Source organism: Entelurus aequoreus, linkage group LG17 (genome assembly GCF_033978785.1).
Source record: "Entelurus aequoreus isolate RoL-2023_Sb linkage group LG17, RoL_Eaeq_v1.1, whole genome shotgun sequence".
Classification (NCBI taxonomy): domain Eukaryota; kingdom Metazoa; phylum Chordata; class Actinopteri; order Syngnathiformes; family Syngnathidae; genus Entelurus; species Entelurus aequoreus.
Window position 1 is genome coordinate 49,532,370 of NC_084747.1, and position 16,060 is coordinate 49,548,429.

General features: G+C 36.2%; 1 protein-coding gene across 2 annotated transcripts in view; it reads right to left on the reverse strand.

Moving 5' to 3' along the window:
* LOC133632963 (pikachurin) overlaps window positions 1–16,060 on the reverse strand; it is a 137,507-nt gene that overhangs the window by 57,018 nt on the left and 64,429 nt on the right. The window contains exon 6 of one of the 2 annotated variants that reach the window (XM_062025827.1): window positions 7,915–8,024. The exons of the other annotated variant lie outside the window; for it this stretch is intronic. Coding sequence (XP_061881811.1) covers window positions 7,915–8,024 — 110 coding nt within the window. The remainder of the gene's footprint in view (window positions 1–7,914; window positions 8,025–16,060) is intronic. 2 annotated transcript variants of the gene reach the window in all.

Below are 16,060 nucleotides of genomic sequence, written 5' to 3' on the forward strand. Positions count from 1 at the left end.
CAAAAGTTGTCCAAAAGAAGCAACGGACACTTTGCAGTCATGTTGTTGTATGATAGAATATACATTCAATGACAGCAAAACGCCGGCTATTCAAATTGCTATTACAAGTTTGTATTATCTAACAACCCCTAAAGTTGTGTTACGTACGTATGTATATTATGTACGAGAAGCAGTAAGAGGGCGGGATGTACTGTGTAATATACTTTGGAAAGTTGACGCCCTCTAGACCAGTGTTTTTCAACCTTTTTTGAGCCAAGGCACATTTTGTTCATAAAATAAAATACGAAGGCACACCACCGGCAGAAAAGGTTAAAAAATGAAACTCCACCAGGTTGTCATGCCTTATTTTGAGTTTGTTGTTGTTTCCTGTGTATAGTGCTTTAGTTTCTGTCTTGCGCTGTTAATTTGGTGACCCTTCCTGTTTTGTTGGTGTTCTCCTGTAGCAGCGTCACGCCTTCCTTTGAGTTCCAATGCCCGCACCTGCTTTGTTTTGGCAATCAAGACTATTTAAGTTGTGCGTACTCTATCCTTCTTTGTGGGGACACTGTTGATTGTCATGTCATGTCATGTACGGACGTACTTTGTGGACGCCGTCTCCGCTCCACACGCTGTAAGTTTTTGCTGTCGTCCAGCATTCTGTTTTTGTTTACTTTGTAGCCAGTTCAGTTTTACTTTTGTTTTGCATAGCCATCCCTATGCTTCAGTGCCTTTTGTTCATTTTTGGTTTAAGCATTACATACCTTTTACATACCAAAAAAGGTTGAAAAACACTGCACTAGACCAGGGGTCGGCAACCCAACATGTTGAAAGAGCCATATTGGATCAAAAATACAAAAACAAATCTGTCTGGAGCCGCAAAAAATTAAAAGCCATATTACATACAGATAGTGTGTCATGAGATGTAAATTGAATTAAGATGACTTAAAGTAAACTCAATTACCTCAAATATAGCTACAAATGAGGCATGATTATGCAATATGTACATATAGCTAGCCTAAATAGCATGTTAGCATCGATTAGCTTGCAGTCATGCAGTGACCAAATATGTCTGATTAGCACTCCACACAAGTCAATAACATCAACAAAACTCACCTTTGTGCATTCATGCACAATGTTTAAAGTTTGGTGGACAAAATTAGACAAAAAAAGAAGTGGCGTAAAACACGTCCTAGAAAGTCGGAGAAAGTTATACATGTAAACAAACTAAGGTGAGTTCAAGGACCGCCAAAATTAGTAGGACAAAACGGCGCTCGCCAAATACTCGAATCAGTGAAGCATGTTTAATACAAACAGTGTGATTTATAACAATTAGGGAGGTTTGTGTCATGTTTGTCCTCCTACAGAAACCATATTAAAACAAAAAAAATATTTTTTTCCCCTCATCTTTTTCCATTTTTCATACATTTATGAAAAAGCTCCAGAGAGCCACTAGGGCGGCGCTAAAGAGCCGCATGCGGCTCTAGAGCCGCGGGTTGCCGACCTCTGCACTAGACAATGGCACATTATTATAATTATTGATTGCAAAAAATATTTTTTGGCCCAATTAGGTGAAGTTGCATAATTTCCCACGGCACACCAGACAATATCTCACGGCACACTAGTGTTTTTGATTGATTGATTGAGACTTTTATTAGTAGGTTGCACAGTGAAGTACATATTCCGTACAATTGACCACTAAATGGTAACACCCGAATAAGTTTTTCAACTTGTTTAAGTCGGGGTCCACTTAAATTGTGCCGTGGCACAGTGGTTGAAAAACACTGCTCTAGACATCTGTGTAAATGTTGCAAACAGCCCCTATAACTGGCTGTCCAGCTTTGCACGAGTAAACACACAGCAGCGCTAAATCAAGAAAAGGTTGAATAGGAACACTGCCAGGGCCTTCAAAAGTGGAAAGGTCAGTAAAAAAAAAAGAAGTGATCTTTGGAATAGGGACACAATAGGACACTAATTCAACAAAACTGCAAAAAAAATCAAGGCGCTCTTTATCAACCTGCTCAGTGGCCCTGTGGTTAGAGGGTCCGCCCTGAGATCAGTAGGTCGTGAGTTCAAACCCCGGTTGAAGACTATAAAAATGGGACTGATTACCTCCCTGCTATTGACAGTAAATGAAAATGTTGATTAATAATTCATATTCTACCACTTGTCCCTCATAATTTTGACAAAATAATAGAATGATAAATGACACAATATGTTACACTACCGTTCAAAAGTTTGGGGTCACATTGAAATGTCCTTATTTTTGAAGGAAAAGCACTGTACTTTTCAATGAAGATAACTTTAAACTAGTCTTAACTTTAAAGAAATACACTCTATATATTGCTAATGTGGTAAATGACTATTCTAGCTGCAAATGTCTGGTTTTTGGTGCAATATCTACATAGGTGTATAGAGGCCCATTTCCAGCAACTATCACTCCAGTGTTCTAATGGTACAATGTGTTTGCTCATTGGCTCAGAAGGCTAATTGATGATGAGAAAACCCTTGTGCAGTCATGTTCACACATCTGAAAACAGTTTAGCTCGTTACAGAAGCTACAAAACTGACCTTCCTTTGAGCAGATTGAGTTTCTGGAGCATCACATTTGTGGGATCAATTAAACGCTCAAAATGGCCAGAAAAAGAAAACTTTCATCTGAAACTCGACAGTCTATTCTTGTTCTTAGAAATGAAGGCTATTCCACAAAATTGTTTGGGTGACCCTAAACTTTTGAACGGTAGTGTATGTCAGCAGCTAAATTAGGAGCCTTTGTTTGTTTACTTACCACTAAAAGACAAGTTGTCTTGTATGTTCACTATTCTATTTAAGGACAAACTTGCAATAAGAAACATATGTTGAATGTACCGTAAGATGTTTTGTTAAAATAAAGACAATAATGCAATTTTTGTGGTCCCCCTTTATTTAGAAAAGTACCAAAAAGTATCAAAATACATTTTGGTACCGGTACCAAAATATTGGTATCGGGACAACACTACTGTGGAGTATAGATATAGTACCGTATTTTTCGGACTATAAGTCGCAATTTTTTTCAGAGTTTGGCCGGGGGTGCGACTTATACTCAGGAGCGACTTATGTGTGAAATTATTAACACATTACCGTAAAATATCAAATAATATTATTTAGCTCATTCACGTAAGAGACTAGACGTATAAGATTTCATGGGATTTAGCGATTAGGAGTGACAGATTGTTTGGTAAACGTATAGCATGTTCTATATGTTATAGTTCAGGGGTCGGCAACCCGCGGCTCTAGAGCCGCATGCGGCTCTTTAGCGCCGCCCTAGTGGCTCTCTGGAGCTTTTTCATAAATGTATGAAAAATGGAAAAAGATGAGGGGAAAAAAATATTTTTTTTGTTTTAATATGGTTTCTGTAGGAGGACAAACATGACACAAACCTCCCTAATTGTTATAAAGCACACTGTTTGTATTAAACATGCTTCACTGATTCGAGTATTTGGCGAGCGCCGTTTTGTCCTACTAATTTTGGCGGTCCTTGAACTCACCTTAGTTTGTTTACATGTATAACTTTCTCCGACTTTCTAGGACGTGTTTTATGCCACTTCTTTTTTTGTCTCATTTTGTCCACCTAACTTTAAACGTTGTGCATGAATGCACAAAGGTGAGTTTTGTTGATGTTATTGACTTGTGTGGAGTGCTAATCAGACATATTTGGTCACTGCATGACTGCAAGCTAATCGATGCTAACATGCTATTTAGGCTAGCTATATGCACATATTGCATCATCATGCCTCATTTGTAGCTATATTTGAGGTAATTTAGTTTACTTTAAGTCATCTTAATTCAATTTATATCTCATGACACACTATCTGTATGTAATATGGCTTTTAATTTTTTGCGGCTCCAGACAGATTTGTTTTTGTATTTTTGATCCAATATGGCTCTTTCAACATTTTGGGTTGCCGACCCCTGTTATAGTTATTTGAATGACTCTTACCATAATATGTTACGTTAACATACCAGGCACGTTCTCAGTTGGTTATTTATGCCTCATATAACGTACACTTATTCAGCCTGTTGTTCACTATTCTTTATTTATTTTAAATTGCCTTTCAAATGTCTATTCTTGGTGTTGGGTTTTATCAAATAAATGTCCCCAAAAAATGCGACTTATACTCCAGTGCGACTTACAGTATATTTGTTTTTTCCCCTTCTTTATTACCGTATTTTTCGGAGTATAAGTCGCACCAGCCGAAAATGCATAATAAAAAAGGAAAAAAACATATATAAGTTGCACTATGAAAAAAACTGCGACTTATAGTCCGAAAAATACGGTATGCATTTTCGGCCGGTGCGACTTATACTCCGGAGCGACTTATACTCCGAAAAATACGGTACCCAAAGTTAAGTCAATGCCAAAATTTAAAACCCAGAAGTGCTTAACCCTTATCTACTGCTCGCTAGTGTTAACATATCTGAGTTATTGTGCAGTAATATAGGGAAATAACTACAAAAGTACACTTTAGTCACTAACCGTGTTACAAAAGGTCAGTTAGAATAATACATAATGTTAAATATATAGAGAACATTCAAACTCTTTATTTATTGAATCAAAAACACTGAAATTCAACGTGATAGTGAATTTGCAAACAGACAAAATGATGCACAAAGCAAACTATAACCTGCTACCCAAGAATGTACAACAAATTATTCTCAATGAAAGGAGAAATATAAGCTCTGAGAAAAATGTAACTTAAAACATTTGTATGCACGTACAACACTTAAAACTATTATCGGCTGATAAATGCTTTAAAATGTAATATCGGAAATGATCGGTATCGATTTCAAAAAGTAAAATTAATGACTTTTTAAAACACCGCTTTACGGAGCGGTACATATCCGGTAAAACACGGACGTAGGGCATACTTGCCAACCCTCCCGATTTTCCCGGGAGACTCCCGAATTTCAGTGCCCCTCCCAAAATTCTCCCGGGGCAATCATTCGCCCGAATTTCTCCCGATTTCCACCCGGACAACAATATTGGGGGCGTGCCTTAAAGGCACTGCCTTTAGCGTCCACTACAACCTGTCGTCACGTCCGCTTTTCCTCCATACAAACAGCGTGCCGGCCCAGTCACATAATATATGCGGCTTTTACACACACATAAGTGAATGCAAGGCATACTTGATCAACAGCCATACAGGTCACACTGAGGGTAGCCGTATAAACAACTTTAACACTGTTACAAATATGCGCCACACTGTGAACCCACACCAAACAAGAATGACAAACACATTTCGGGAGAACATCCGCACCGTAACACAACATAAACACAACAGAACAAATACCCAGAACCCCTTGCAGCACTAACTCTTCCGGGACGCTACACTATACATTTTTTTTCCATAACTGGAGTTGAAGTTGTTCTCTTATTTTGGAAAACCTTGTTTTTGATTGATTGATTGAAACTTGTATTAGTAGATTGCACAGTACAGTACGTAGTCCGTACAATTGACCACTAAATGGTAACACCCGAATAAGTTTTTTCAACTTGTTTAAGTCGGGGTCCACGTTAATCAATTCATGGTAAAGTTACATTGTTTAATGCATCCAGCGGGGCATCACAACAAAATTAGGCATAATAATGTGTTAATTTCCCGACTGTATATATCAGTATTGGTTGATATCGGAATTGGATAATTAAGAGTTGGACAATATCGGAATATCGGCAAAAAAGCCATTATCGGACATCTCTACTTAAAACCTTTAGTATATCAGTATGTGGAGTTAAATTATGGAATGGATTAAGTAAATACACCAAAAAATGTACTAATATGATCCACTTTAAGAAACTGTTCAAACTCAAAGTGTCTACAGAGTACAAATAATGATGATAAACATTTTGAACCTATTGATAATCTTATTCATCTCACTATTTGAAATACAACTTCATTTATTTTTAGAATTGTATTATTTATGGAGTAAATTGTGAACAAATTGAGAACAGGAAGTGAACAAAAGTGTTGGCAATTGCTATGAAATGCAAGCGGGGTTGAATAAGTTCTGCTTCTTCCTGCACTGCAAAAAGTCAGTGTTCAAAAACAAGAAAAAAAATTACAAAAATGAGGGGTATTTTATTTGAACTAAGCAAAATTATCTGCCTATAGAACAAGAAAATTTGGCTTGTCAAGACTTTCCAAAACAAGTCAAATTAGCTAACCTCAATGAACCCCAAAATACCTTAAAATAAGTATATTCTCACTAATAACAAGTGCACTTTTCTTGGTAGAAAAAAAAAGGAGACCTTTTTTGCTCAATATGTTGAAAAATATTCTTAAATGAAGTAAATGCTAGTGCCATTATCTTGACATAATGATATGCGCTCGGCATTACATTTCTTGAAACCAGCAAACTTATACTAAAAACTAATTTATTGTTCTTAATGGAAAGGCAACAAGGCAACCGCTTGTTACTCTCGGGGTCTCCTAGCCCAGGGGTCGGCAACCCGCGGCTCTAGAGCCGCATGCGGCTCTTTAGCGCCGCCCTAGTGGCTCTCTGGAGCTTTTTCATAAATGTATGAAAAATGGAAAAAGATGAGGGGAAAAAAATATATTTTTTGTTTTAATATGGTTTCTGTAGGAGGACAAACATGACACAAACCTCCCTAATTGTTATAAAGCACACTGTTTGTATTAAACATGCTTCACTGATTCCAGTATTTGGCGAGCGCCGTTTTGTCCTACTAATTTTGGCGGTCCTTGAACTCACCTTAGTTTGTTTACATGTATAACTTTCTCCGACTTTCTAGGACGTGTTTTATGCCACTTCTTTTTTTGTCTCATTTTGTCCACCAAACTTTAAACGTTGTGCATGAATGCACAAAGGTGAGTTTTGTTGATGTTATTGACTTGTGTGGAGTGCTAATCAGACATATTTGGTCACTGCATGACTGCAAGCTAATCGATGCTAACATGCTATTTAGGCTAGCTATATGCACATATTGCATCATCATGCCTCATTTGTAGCTATATTTGAGGTAATTTAGTTTACTTTAAGTCATCTTAATTCAATTTATATCTCATGACACACTATCTGTATGTAATATGGCTTTTAATTTTTTGCGGCTCCAGACAGATTTGTTTTTGTATTTTTGATCCAATATGGCTCTTTCAACATTTTGGGTTGCCGACCCCTGTCCTAGCCGCTCAGGCAAATCATATGGTCTAAAAATGCATTTTTCCATCGACAACATGACATCATCGCGCCAAGTGCGTGCTCTTTCAGTCAATTAGTGCACATATACACACCCCGGCCAAATTTTTTTAAATTGTAATTTTGAAGAATTTATCTGAATGTGCGTGAACTATTTCTGTTCAAAATTGTTAGAAATGTCCAAATGTTTAAATATTAACTGTCAGTTTACTGTACTGTGTCAACTGTACTACTATAAGAGTACGTGTTTTCTATTGTTTCATTGAAAATAAAACAGCAAAGTCCATTTGGCTGTCATCTGTTTTAATTATGAGACACATTTTTGTCAAAATCATAATATTTTTTTTCATGCTTGAAATAAAGAAATTATTACTTTAAAAAAGTAGTTTTATACTTGTGAGTGTTGATGACACAGCTTTGCAACAGTTGATATTCTAGTTTCAAGCATGTTTTACTCAATATAGGTCATCAAATCTCAGCAACAAGCTGTAAAATCTTACTGAGATCATTTAGGACCAAAACCCTTAAAACAAGTAAAACACTCTAACATAAAATCTGCTTAGTAAGAAGAATTATCTTACTAGGCAGAAAATAAGCAAATATCACCCTTATTTGAGATATTTAATCTTACTTAGATTTCAGTTTTTGCAGTGTACTCCTTTTCAAACATGTCGAAAAAAGAAGAAATGTTGATGATTGCATGCATGTAACATGTGATCAACAAAGGGGATGGTGTGTGCTGACCTTGTATCCGGTGATGGTGCTGACGTGGCGCCGGGGCATCTTCCATCGCACACTGAAGGCGGTGCAGTTGAGCGTCTCTAACTGGATGTCCAATGGTGGACTCAGGCGATCTGGTTTTGTACAATCAGAAAAGACATGGGATAGGTTGAACTAAAGAACAATTTAACCATATGACTATATGAGGATCAACATGCATCCAGCCCGCAAACAGGCACTCACTTTTACAGCAGCATCAGTAACTTGTGGGGTTCCACAAGGCTCGGTATTAGGGACCTAAGTTATTCATACTTTATCCATCCATTTTCTACCGCTTGTCCCTTTTTGGGGTCGCGGGGGTGCTGGAGCCTACACTGCAAAAACTGAAATCTAAGTAAGATTAAATATCTCAAATAAGGGTGATATTTGCTTATTTTCTGTCTGATAAGATAATTCTTCTCACTAAGCAGATTTTATGTTAGAGTGTTTTACTTGTTTTAAGTGTTTTGGTCCTAAATGATCTCAGTAAGATATTACAGCTTGTTGCTGAGATTTGATGACCTATATTGAGTAAAACATGCTTGAAACTAGAATATCAACTGTTGCAAAGCTGTGTCATCAACACTCACAAGTATAAAACTACTTTTTTAAAGTAATAATTTCTTACTTCAAGCATGAAAAAAAAAATCATGATGCCGAGCGCATATCATTATGTCAAGATAATGGCACTAGCATTTACTTCATTTAAGAATATTTTTCAACATATTGAGCAAAAAGGTCTCGTTTTTTTTTTCTACCAAGAAAAGTGCACTTGTTATTAGTGAGAATATACTTATTTTAAGGTATTTTTGGGTTCATTGAGATTAGCTAATTTTACTTGTTTTGGAAAGGCTTGACAAGCCAAATTGTCTTGTTCTATTGGCAGATAATTTTGCTTAGTTCAAATAAAATACCCCTCATTTTTGTATTTTTTTTCTTTCTTGCTTTTGAACACTGACTTTTTGCAGTGCATTAAGAACAATAAATTAGTTTTAGTATAAGTAAATGTAATGCCGAGCGCATATCATTATGTCAAGATAATGGCACTAGCATTTACTTAATTTAAGAATATTTTTCAACATATTGAGCAAAAGGTCTCATTTTTTATTTCTACCAAGAAAAGTGCACTTGTTATTAGTGAGAATATACTTATTTTTAAGGTATTTTTGGGTTCATTGAGATTAGCTAATTTTACTTGTTTTGGAAAGTCTCGACAAGCCAAATTTTCTTGTTCTATTGGCAGATAATTTTGCTGTTCAAATAAAATACCCCTCATTTTTGTATTTTTTTTTCTTGTTTTTGAACACTGACTTTTTGCAGTGTAGCTCAGCTGCATTGGGTTATCTAAATGATATTTGTTCAGTGTCTAATAAATTGATACGGAAGTTTGTGAAAACCATTTCAAAGAACCAGAAGCCCATAGCGATAATATGACCACAATTAGAGATGTCGAAATGGCTTTAAAATGTAATATCGGAAATCATCGGTGTCGGTTTCAAAATTATCAGTATCAGTTTCAAAAACTAAAATGTATGACTTTTTAAAACGCCGCTGTGTACACGGACGTAGGGAGAAGTACAGAGTGCCAATAAACCTTAAAGGCACTGCCTTTGCGTGCCGGCCCAGTCACATAATATCCATGGCTTTTCACACACACAAGTGAATGCAAGGCATACTTGGTCAACAGCCATACAGGTCACACTGAGGGTGATCGTATAAACAACTTTAACACTGTTATAAATATACCCCACACTGTGTACCCACACCAAACAAGAATGACAAACACATTTCGGGAGAACATCCGCACCGTAACACAACATAAACACAACAGAACAAATACCCAGAACCCCTTGCAGCACTAACTCTTCCGGGACGCTACAATATACACCCCCCGCCACCTCCTACCCCCCACACCCCCAAAACCCCGCCCACCTCAACCTCCTCATACTCTCTCAGGGAGAGCATGTCCCAAATTCCAAGCTGCTGTTTTGAGGCATGTTAAAAAAAAATAATGCACTTTGTGACTTCAATAATAAATATGGCAGTGCCATGTTGGCATTTTTTTTCCATAACTTGAGTTGATTTATTTTGGAAAACCTTGTTACATTGTCTAATGCATCCAGCGGGGCATCACAACAAAATTAGGCATAATAATGTGTTAATTCCACGACTGTATATATCGGTATCGGTTGACATCGGTATCGGTAATTAAGAGTTGGACAATATCGGAATATCGGATATCGGCAAAAAAGCCATTATCGGACATCTCTAAAATAATGTATTTATCCATAAAATCACTAAAAATGACTGTTTTTGATACTCTAATAAAGGGCATGTTTTGATCTGATATTGATATCTGTTCGATACCAGCGAAAAAACCAACAAGAAACAAGTATCAGATAATATCAGCTCGCATCTAAAATCTCGGACCGGAAATAAAAGTTAAAGTTAGATTAGTCAGATCCAGTCTGAGACTTAGATTGGTCAGATCCAGTCTTAGACTTAAATTAGTCAGATCTAGCTAGACCTGGTCCGACCTGACCTGAGAAAATCTCACCTGAGTGCCCTGAGATCACAATGACCTGAATGAATGGGAACATTCATAGACCTGGCAGCGATACTATTTTAGTAATGTGTTGTAATGACTATATTTTTATGTAAAGATGTCTTTTTTTTTTTTTTTAGGGTGACTTTGGTCCTCTGAAAAAATGCCTTCTGGCTAACGCTGGCATATAGACAGAAATGCTTATTAAGATGCACTGTCACTGTGACAAATACATTAAAAATAAGTATATTTAATAGGTCAAAAGTCAAATATCTGTATGATGTATTTAGCAAAGGTAAAATGTTGCATTCCAGATCATGTTTCTCTCTTTATAGAGCGTCAGAAGAGCCCACACACAAGGACAAAGAGACGGCGAATGTGGGCTGAAGATCATCAGCATCTGCAATGGCCGACTATCCCGGCTTTAACAGGCACACAAGTGTCCTCGTCACGCCACCGACAAGCACTTTGACGTATAGACGATGGCCACAATCAAGTTGAAGAGATCATTTGCATGCTAAACAGTGGTTTTATATGTATTATTATAAATGATTCATGCCAGGCACGTGCACAGAGATTTGGGGGGGGACAGATGCTCAAACCAGAAAAAAGAAATGATTCTTAAAAAAAATATGATTAGAATCACAGTGGGATATTTCATCAATCCATCTATTTTCTTCCACTTATTCGAGGTCGGGTCGCGGGGGCAGCAGCCTAAGCAGAAAAGCCCCGACTTCCCCCTCCCCAGCCACTTTGTTCAGCTCCTCCCGGGGGATCCGAGGCGTTACCAAGCCGGGAGACATAGTCTTCCCAACGTGTCCTGGGTCTTCCCCGTGGCCTCCTAACGGTCAGTCGTGCCCTAAACACCTCCCAGGGAGGCATCCGGGTGGCATCCTGACCAGTTGCCCGAACCACCTTATCTGGCTCCTCTCAATGTGGAGGAGCAGCAGCTTTGAGCTCCTCCCAGATGACAGCGCTTTTCACCCTATTATTATTATGTGAAGATTATGGTACTAGCATTTACTTAATTTAAGAATATTTTTCAACATGTTTTTTTTTTTCTACCAAGAAAAGTGCACTTGTTATTAGTGAGAATATACTTATTTTAAGGTATTTTTGGGTTAATTGAGGTTAGCTAATTTTACTTGTTTTGGAAAGTCTTGACAAGCCAAATTTTCTTGTTCTATTGGCAGATAATTTTGCTTAGTTCAAATAAAATACCCCTCATTTTTGTAATTTTTGTTTTTGTTTTTGAACACAGACTTTTTGCAGTGCAATTGTGACTCATCATACGAACATCATGGATTTTCTCCATATGTATGGATGTTCTCATTCATCCAGGTCATTGGATTTTCTCCATATATTTTTTGCGGGGGGGGGGCTGGATTCGCCTATATACATACACAGCAAAAAGTCAGTGATCAAAAACAAGAAAAACAAATACAAAAATTAGGGGTATTTTATTTGAACTAAGCAAAATTATCTGCCAATAGAACAAGAAAATTCGGCTTGTCAAGACTTTCCAAAACAAGTAAAATTAGCGAACCTCAATGAACCCAAAAATTCCTTAAAATAAGTATATTCTCACTAATAACAAGTGCACTTTTCTTGGTAGGAAAAAAAATGAGACCTTTTTGCTCAATATGTTGAAAAATATTCTTAAATGAAGTAAATGCTAGTGCCGTTATCTTGACATAATGATATGCGCTCTGCATCATCATTTCATTTTCATGCTTGAAGTAAGATATAATTACTTTAAAAAAGTAGTTTTATACTTGTGAGTGTTGATGACACAGCTTTGCAACAGTTGATATTCTAGTTTCAAGCATGTTTTACTCAATATAGGTCATCAAATCTCAGCAACAAGCTGTAATATCTTACTGAGATCATTTAGGACCAAAACACTTAAAACAAGTAAAACACTAACATAAAATCTGCTTAGTGAGAAGAATGATCTTATCAGACAGAAAATAAGCAAATATCACCCTTATTTGAGATATTTAATCCTACTTAGATTTCAGTTTTTGCAGTGTATACGTACATATGAGCTTTTTGTACACAGTCCTCTTTTTCTTTTGTTTAACCCCCCCTTGAGACTCTTCTTCTTTTTTTTTTTACAACTGCTACTTTGCCTAATATCTTTTTACATCATTTTTGCCTTCGAAATAAAACCAATGAAAACGAAATTAGAGACCCCAACGGTTATTTGCTTTTGTAGCACCGGGTGACTACAGGAGACTTATTAAAAACTTAGCATTTTGCCATTTCCAAAGATGTTTTTGCTAAGTGCGGCCAACAGTGCAGGAGTGCAAACTAATGTTTTCTTTCGATTAGTGTTGTTGAGACCAAGTCGTGTTCACCGCCCTCACCAAAACACTATAAACAAGAAAGTAACGTTTCACTTTATAGCTTGATCACTATGAGACCTTTTTAATTGCACACAACTTGCTTGCTCTATCCAGGGATGCGCGTGTCTGTGCGTGTGTGTGTGTGTGTGTGTGTGTGTGTGTGTGTGTGTGTGTGTGTGTGTGTGTGTGTGTGTGTGTGTGTGTGTGTGTGTGTGTGTGTGTGTGTGTGTGTGTGTGTGTGTGTGTGTGTGTGTGTGTGTGTGTGTGTGTGTGTAGGTAGCAGCCAGCGACTCATGTGCAGCCTGGATGCTAGTCAGGAGATCAATGGTGGGCTGGCAGGGCCCTAAAAGCAACAGGATGCCATTTTAATGAGAGCAGAGTGTTTTGGTGCAACCTTGATATCTCTAAAAGGTAAATGTCAGCGCAGGAACTCAGCGTAGGACAAAGACTTCAGTGAAAATACAAAAAAAAAAAAAAGGTCTGCATTTTCCCTGCTATGCATTCTTCTGCCACTTGTTTCGTCTGCTTTAAAGCAACGTCACACAAGGGAATATAAGAGCGAATGAAAAGATCGTTTGGAGGAGGTGAGACTCTCTTTCAGAAACACTTCTGAAGTATTTTAAGGGTTTTTCTGAAGAAGGTCAAAGGTGACATCAAGAACATATACCGTATTTTTCGGACTATAAGTCGCAGTTTTTTTCATAGTTTGGCCGGGGGTGCGACTTATACTCAGGAGCGACTTATGTGTGAAATTATTAACACATTAGCGTAAAATATCAAATAATATTATTTAGCTCATTCACGTAAGAGACTAGACGTATAAGATTTCATGGGATTTAGCGATTAGGAGTGACAGATTGTTTGGTAAACGTATAGCATGTTCTATATGTTATAGTTATTTGAATGACTCTTACCATAATATGTTACGTTAACATACCAGGCACGTTCTCAGTTGGTTATTTATGCCTCATATAACGTACACTTATTCAGCCTGTTGTTCACTATTCTTTATTTATTTTAAATTGCCTTTCAAATGTCTATTCTTGGTGTTGGGTGGAGTTTTTTGGACACTAGGGGAACATATTCTAAGTAACAAAGACTTAATTTAGAGTTTTTTTAACACTGGGGCAGTGGTTCTCAAACTTTTTTTGTCATCCCCCACTTTGGACAAGGGGGAGTTTTCAAGCCCCACCTGCCCCCATCGCCCCAACAGAACGCTAATGCCAAGCTTAACATTTTCAAATTTATTGAACATCAAGTAACATCAAGTTGTATACATTCAAACTCAATAACATAAAATAACATCAAGTTCAATAATAAATAAAATAACTGTGCAGCTGTGGTATAACTTGCATCAAGTTCAATAATAAATAAAACAAAAGTGTTATAACTTGCATCAAGTTTAATAATAAATCAAAAAAAGCGTTATAACTTGCATCAAGTTCAATAATAAATCAAAAAAAGCGTTATAACTTGCATCAAGTTCAATAATAAATCAAAAAAAGTGTTATAACTTGCATCAAGTTTAATAATAAATCAAAAAAAGCGTTATAACTTGCATCAAGTTCAATAATAAATCAAAAAAAGTGTTATAACTTGCATCAAGTTCAATAATAACTTTTAAAAAGTGTTATAACTTGCATCAAGTTCAATAATAAATCAAATAAAAGTGTTATAACTTGCATCAAGTTCTATAATAAATCAAATAACTTGCATCAAGTTCAATCATAAATAAAACAAAAGTGTTATAACTTGCATCAAGTTCAATAATAAATCAAAAAAAGTGTTATAACTTGCATCAAGTTCAATAATAAGTAAATAAAAGTGTTATAACTTGCATCAAGTTCAATAATAAATCAAAAAAAAGTGTTATAACTTGCATCAAGTTCAATAATAAATTTAATAAAAAAGTGTTATAACTTGCATCAAGTTCAATAATAAATGAAACAAAGTGTTATAACTTGCATCAAGTTCAATAATAAATCAAAAAAAGTGTTATAACTTGCATCAAGTTCAATAATAAATTTAAAAAAGTGTTATAACTTGCATCAAGTTCAATAATAAATCAAATAAAAGTGTTATAACTTGCATCAAGTTCTATAATAAATCAAATAACTTGCATCTAGTTGAATCATAAATAAAACAAAAGTGTTATAACTTGCATCAAGTTCAATAATAAATAAATAAAAGTGTTATAACTTGCATCAAGTTCAATAATAAATCAAAAAAAAGCGTTATAACTTGCATCAAGTTCAATAATAAATTTAAAAAAGTGTTATAACTTGCATCAAGTTCAATAATAAATCAAATAAAAGTGTTATAACTTGCATCAAGTTCTATAATAAATCAAATAACTTGCATCAAGTTCAATCATAAATAAAACAAAAGTGTTATAACTTGCATCAAGTTCAATAATAAATCAAAAAAAGTGTTATAACTTGCATCAAGTTCAATAATAAATAAATAAAAGTGTTATAACTTGCACCAAGTTTAATAATAAATCAAATAAAAGTGTTATAACTTGCATCAAGTTCAATAATAAATAAAAATAAAAGTGCCACTCTGCAATCTTTGCAAAAAAAAAAGGAGGAGCTATGTATTTGGCAAGACAGGGCAAGTGAACATGAGTTTTACAGTACTCCAGCATTAGTGGCTGCAATGAGCCTGTTTTGCATTGCACAGCTTTTCAAATCGGGGTTGCAGGCTTGACACTGCCACTGTTAAAACCTCATTGAGTTTGTGTCATTGACGCGAGTGCTTCCCGGTCAATGACACAGTGTGTCCAATGCGCATTTGGCGCAACCCTCTTTATTAGAGCCTGCAGCCCGTTTCTTGACTTTGCCATGGTCTGTGCGCCATCAGAGCAAAAGCCCACACGGTTTTCCCATTTAAGGTCGTGTTCTTTGAGGAAACTGTCCATTATCTTGAACAGCTCATCAGCAGTGGCTCTATTTTTTATGTATTTGCAAAACAGCAAATCCTCGCATAGTGACTCGCCATTCACAAAGCTTCCGCTTAGCCCCGCCCCCATTAGTTACTGTTGCTATGTCTGTCAAACTTTCGCTCCTACCTAGAAATGTAAAGTCTACAGGAAAAATAAGTAATTTACATTTATTTATATAGCGGATTTCACAGACAGAATCACAAAGTGATTTACAGTGTGTATAGAAAATGAAAGCATAGTAAAAAAAATAATCTAAGAATATAATTTTAAAAAATTAAAAAAATTAAAGTTAAA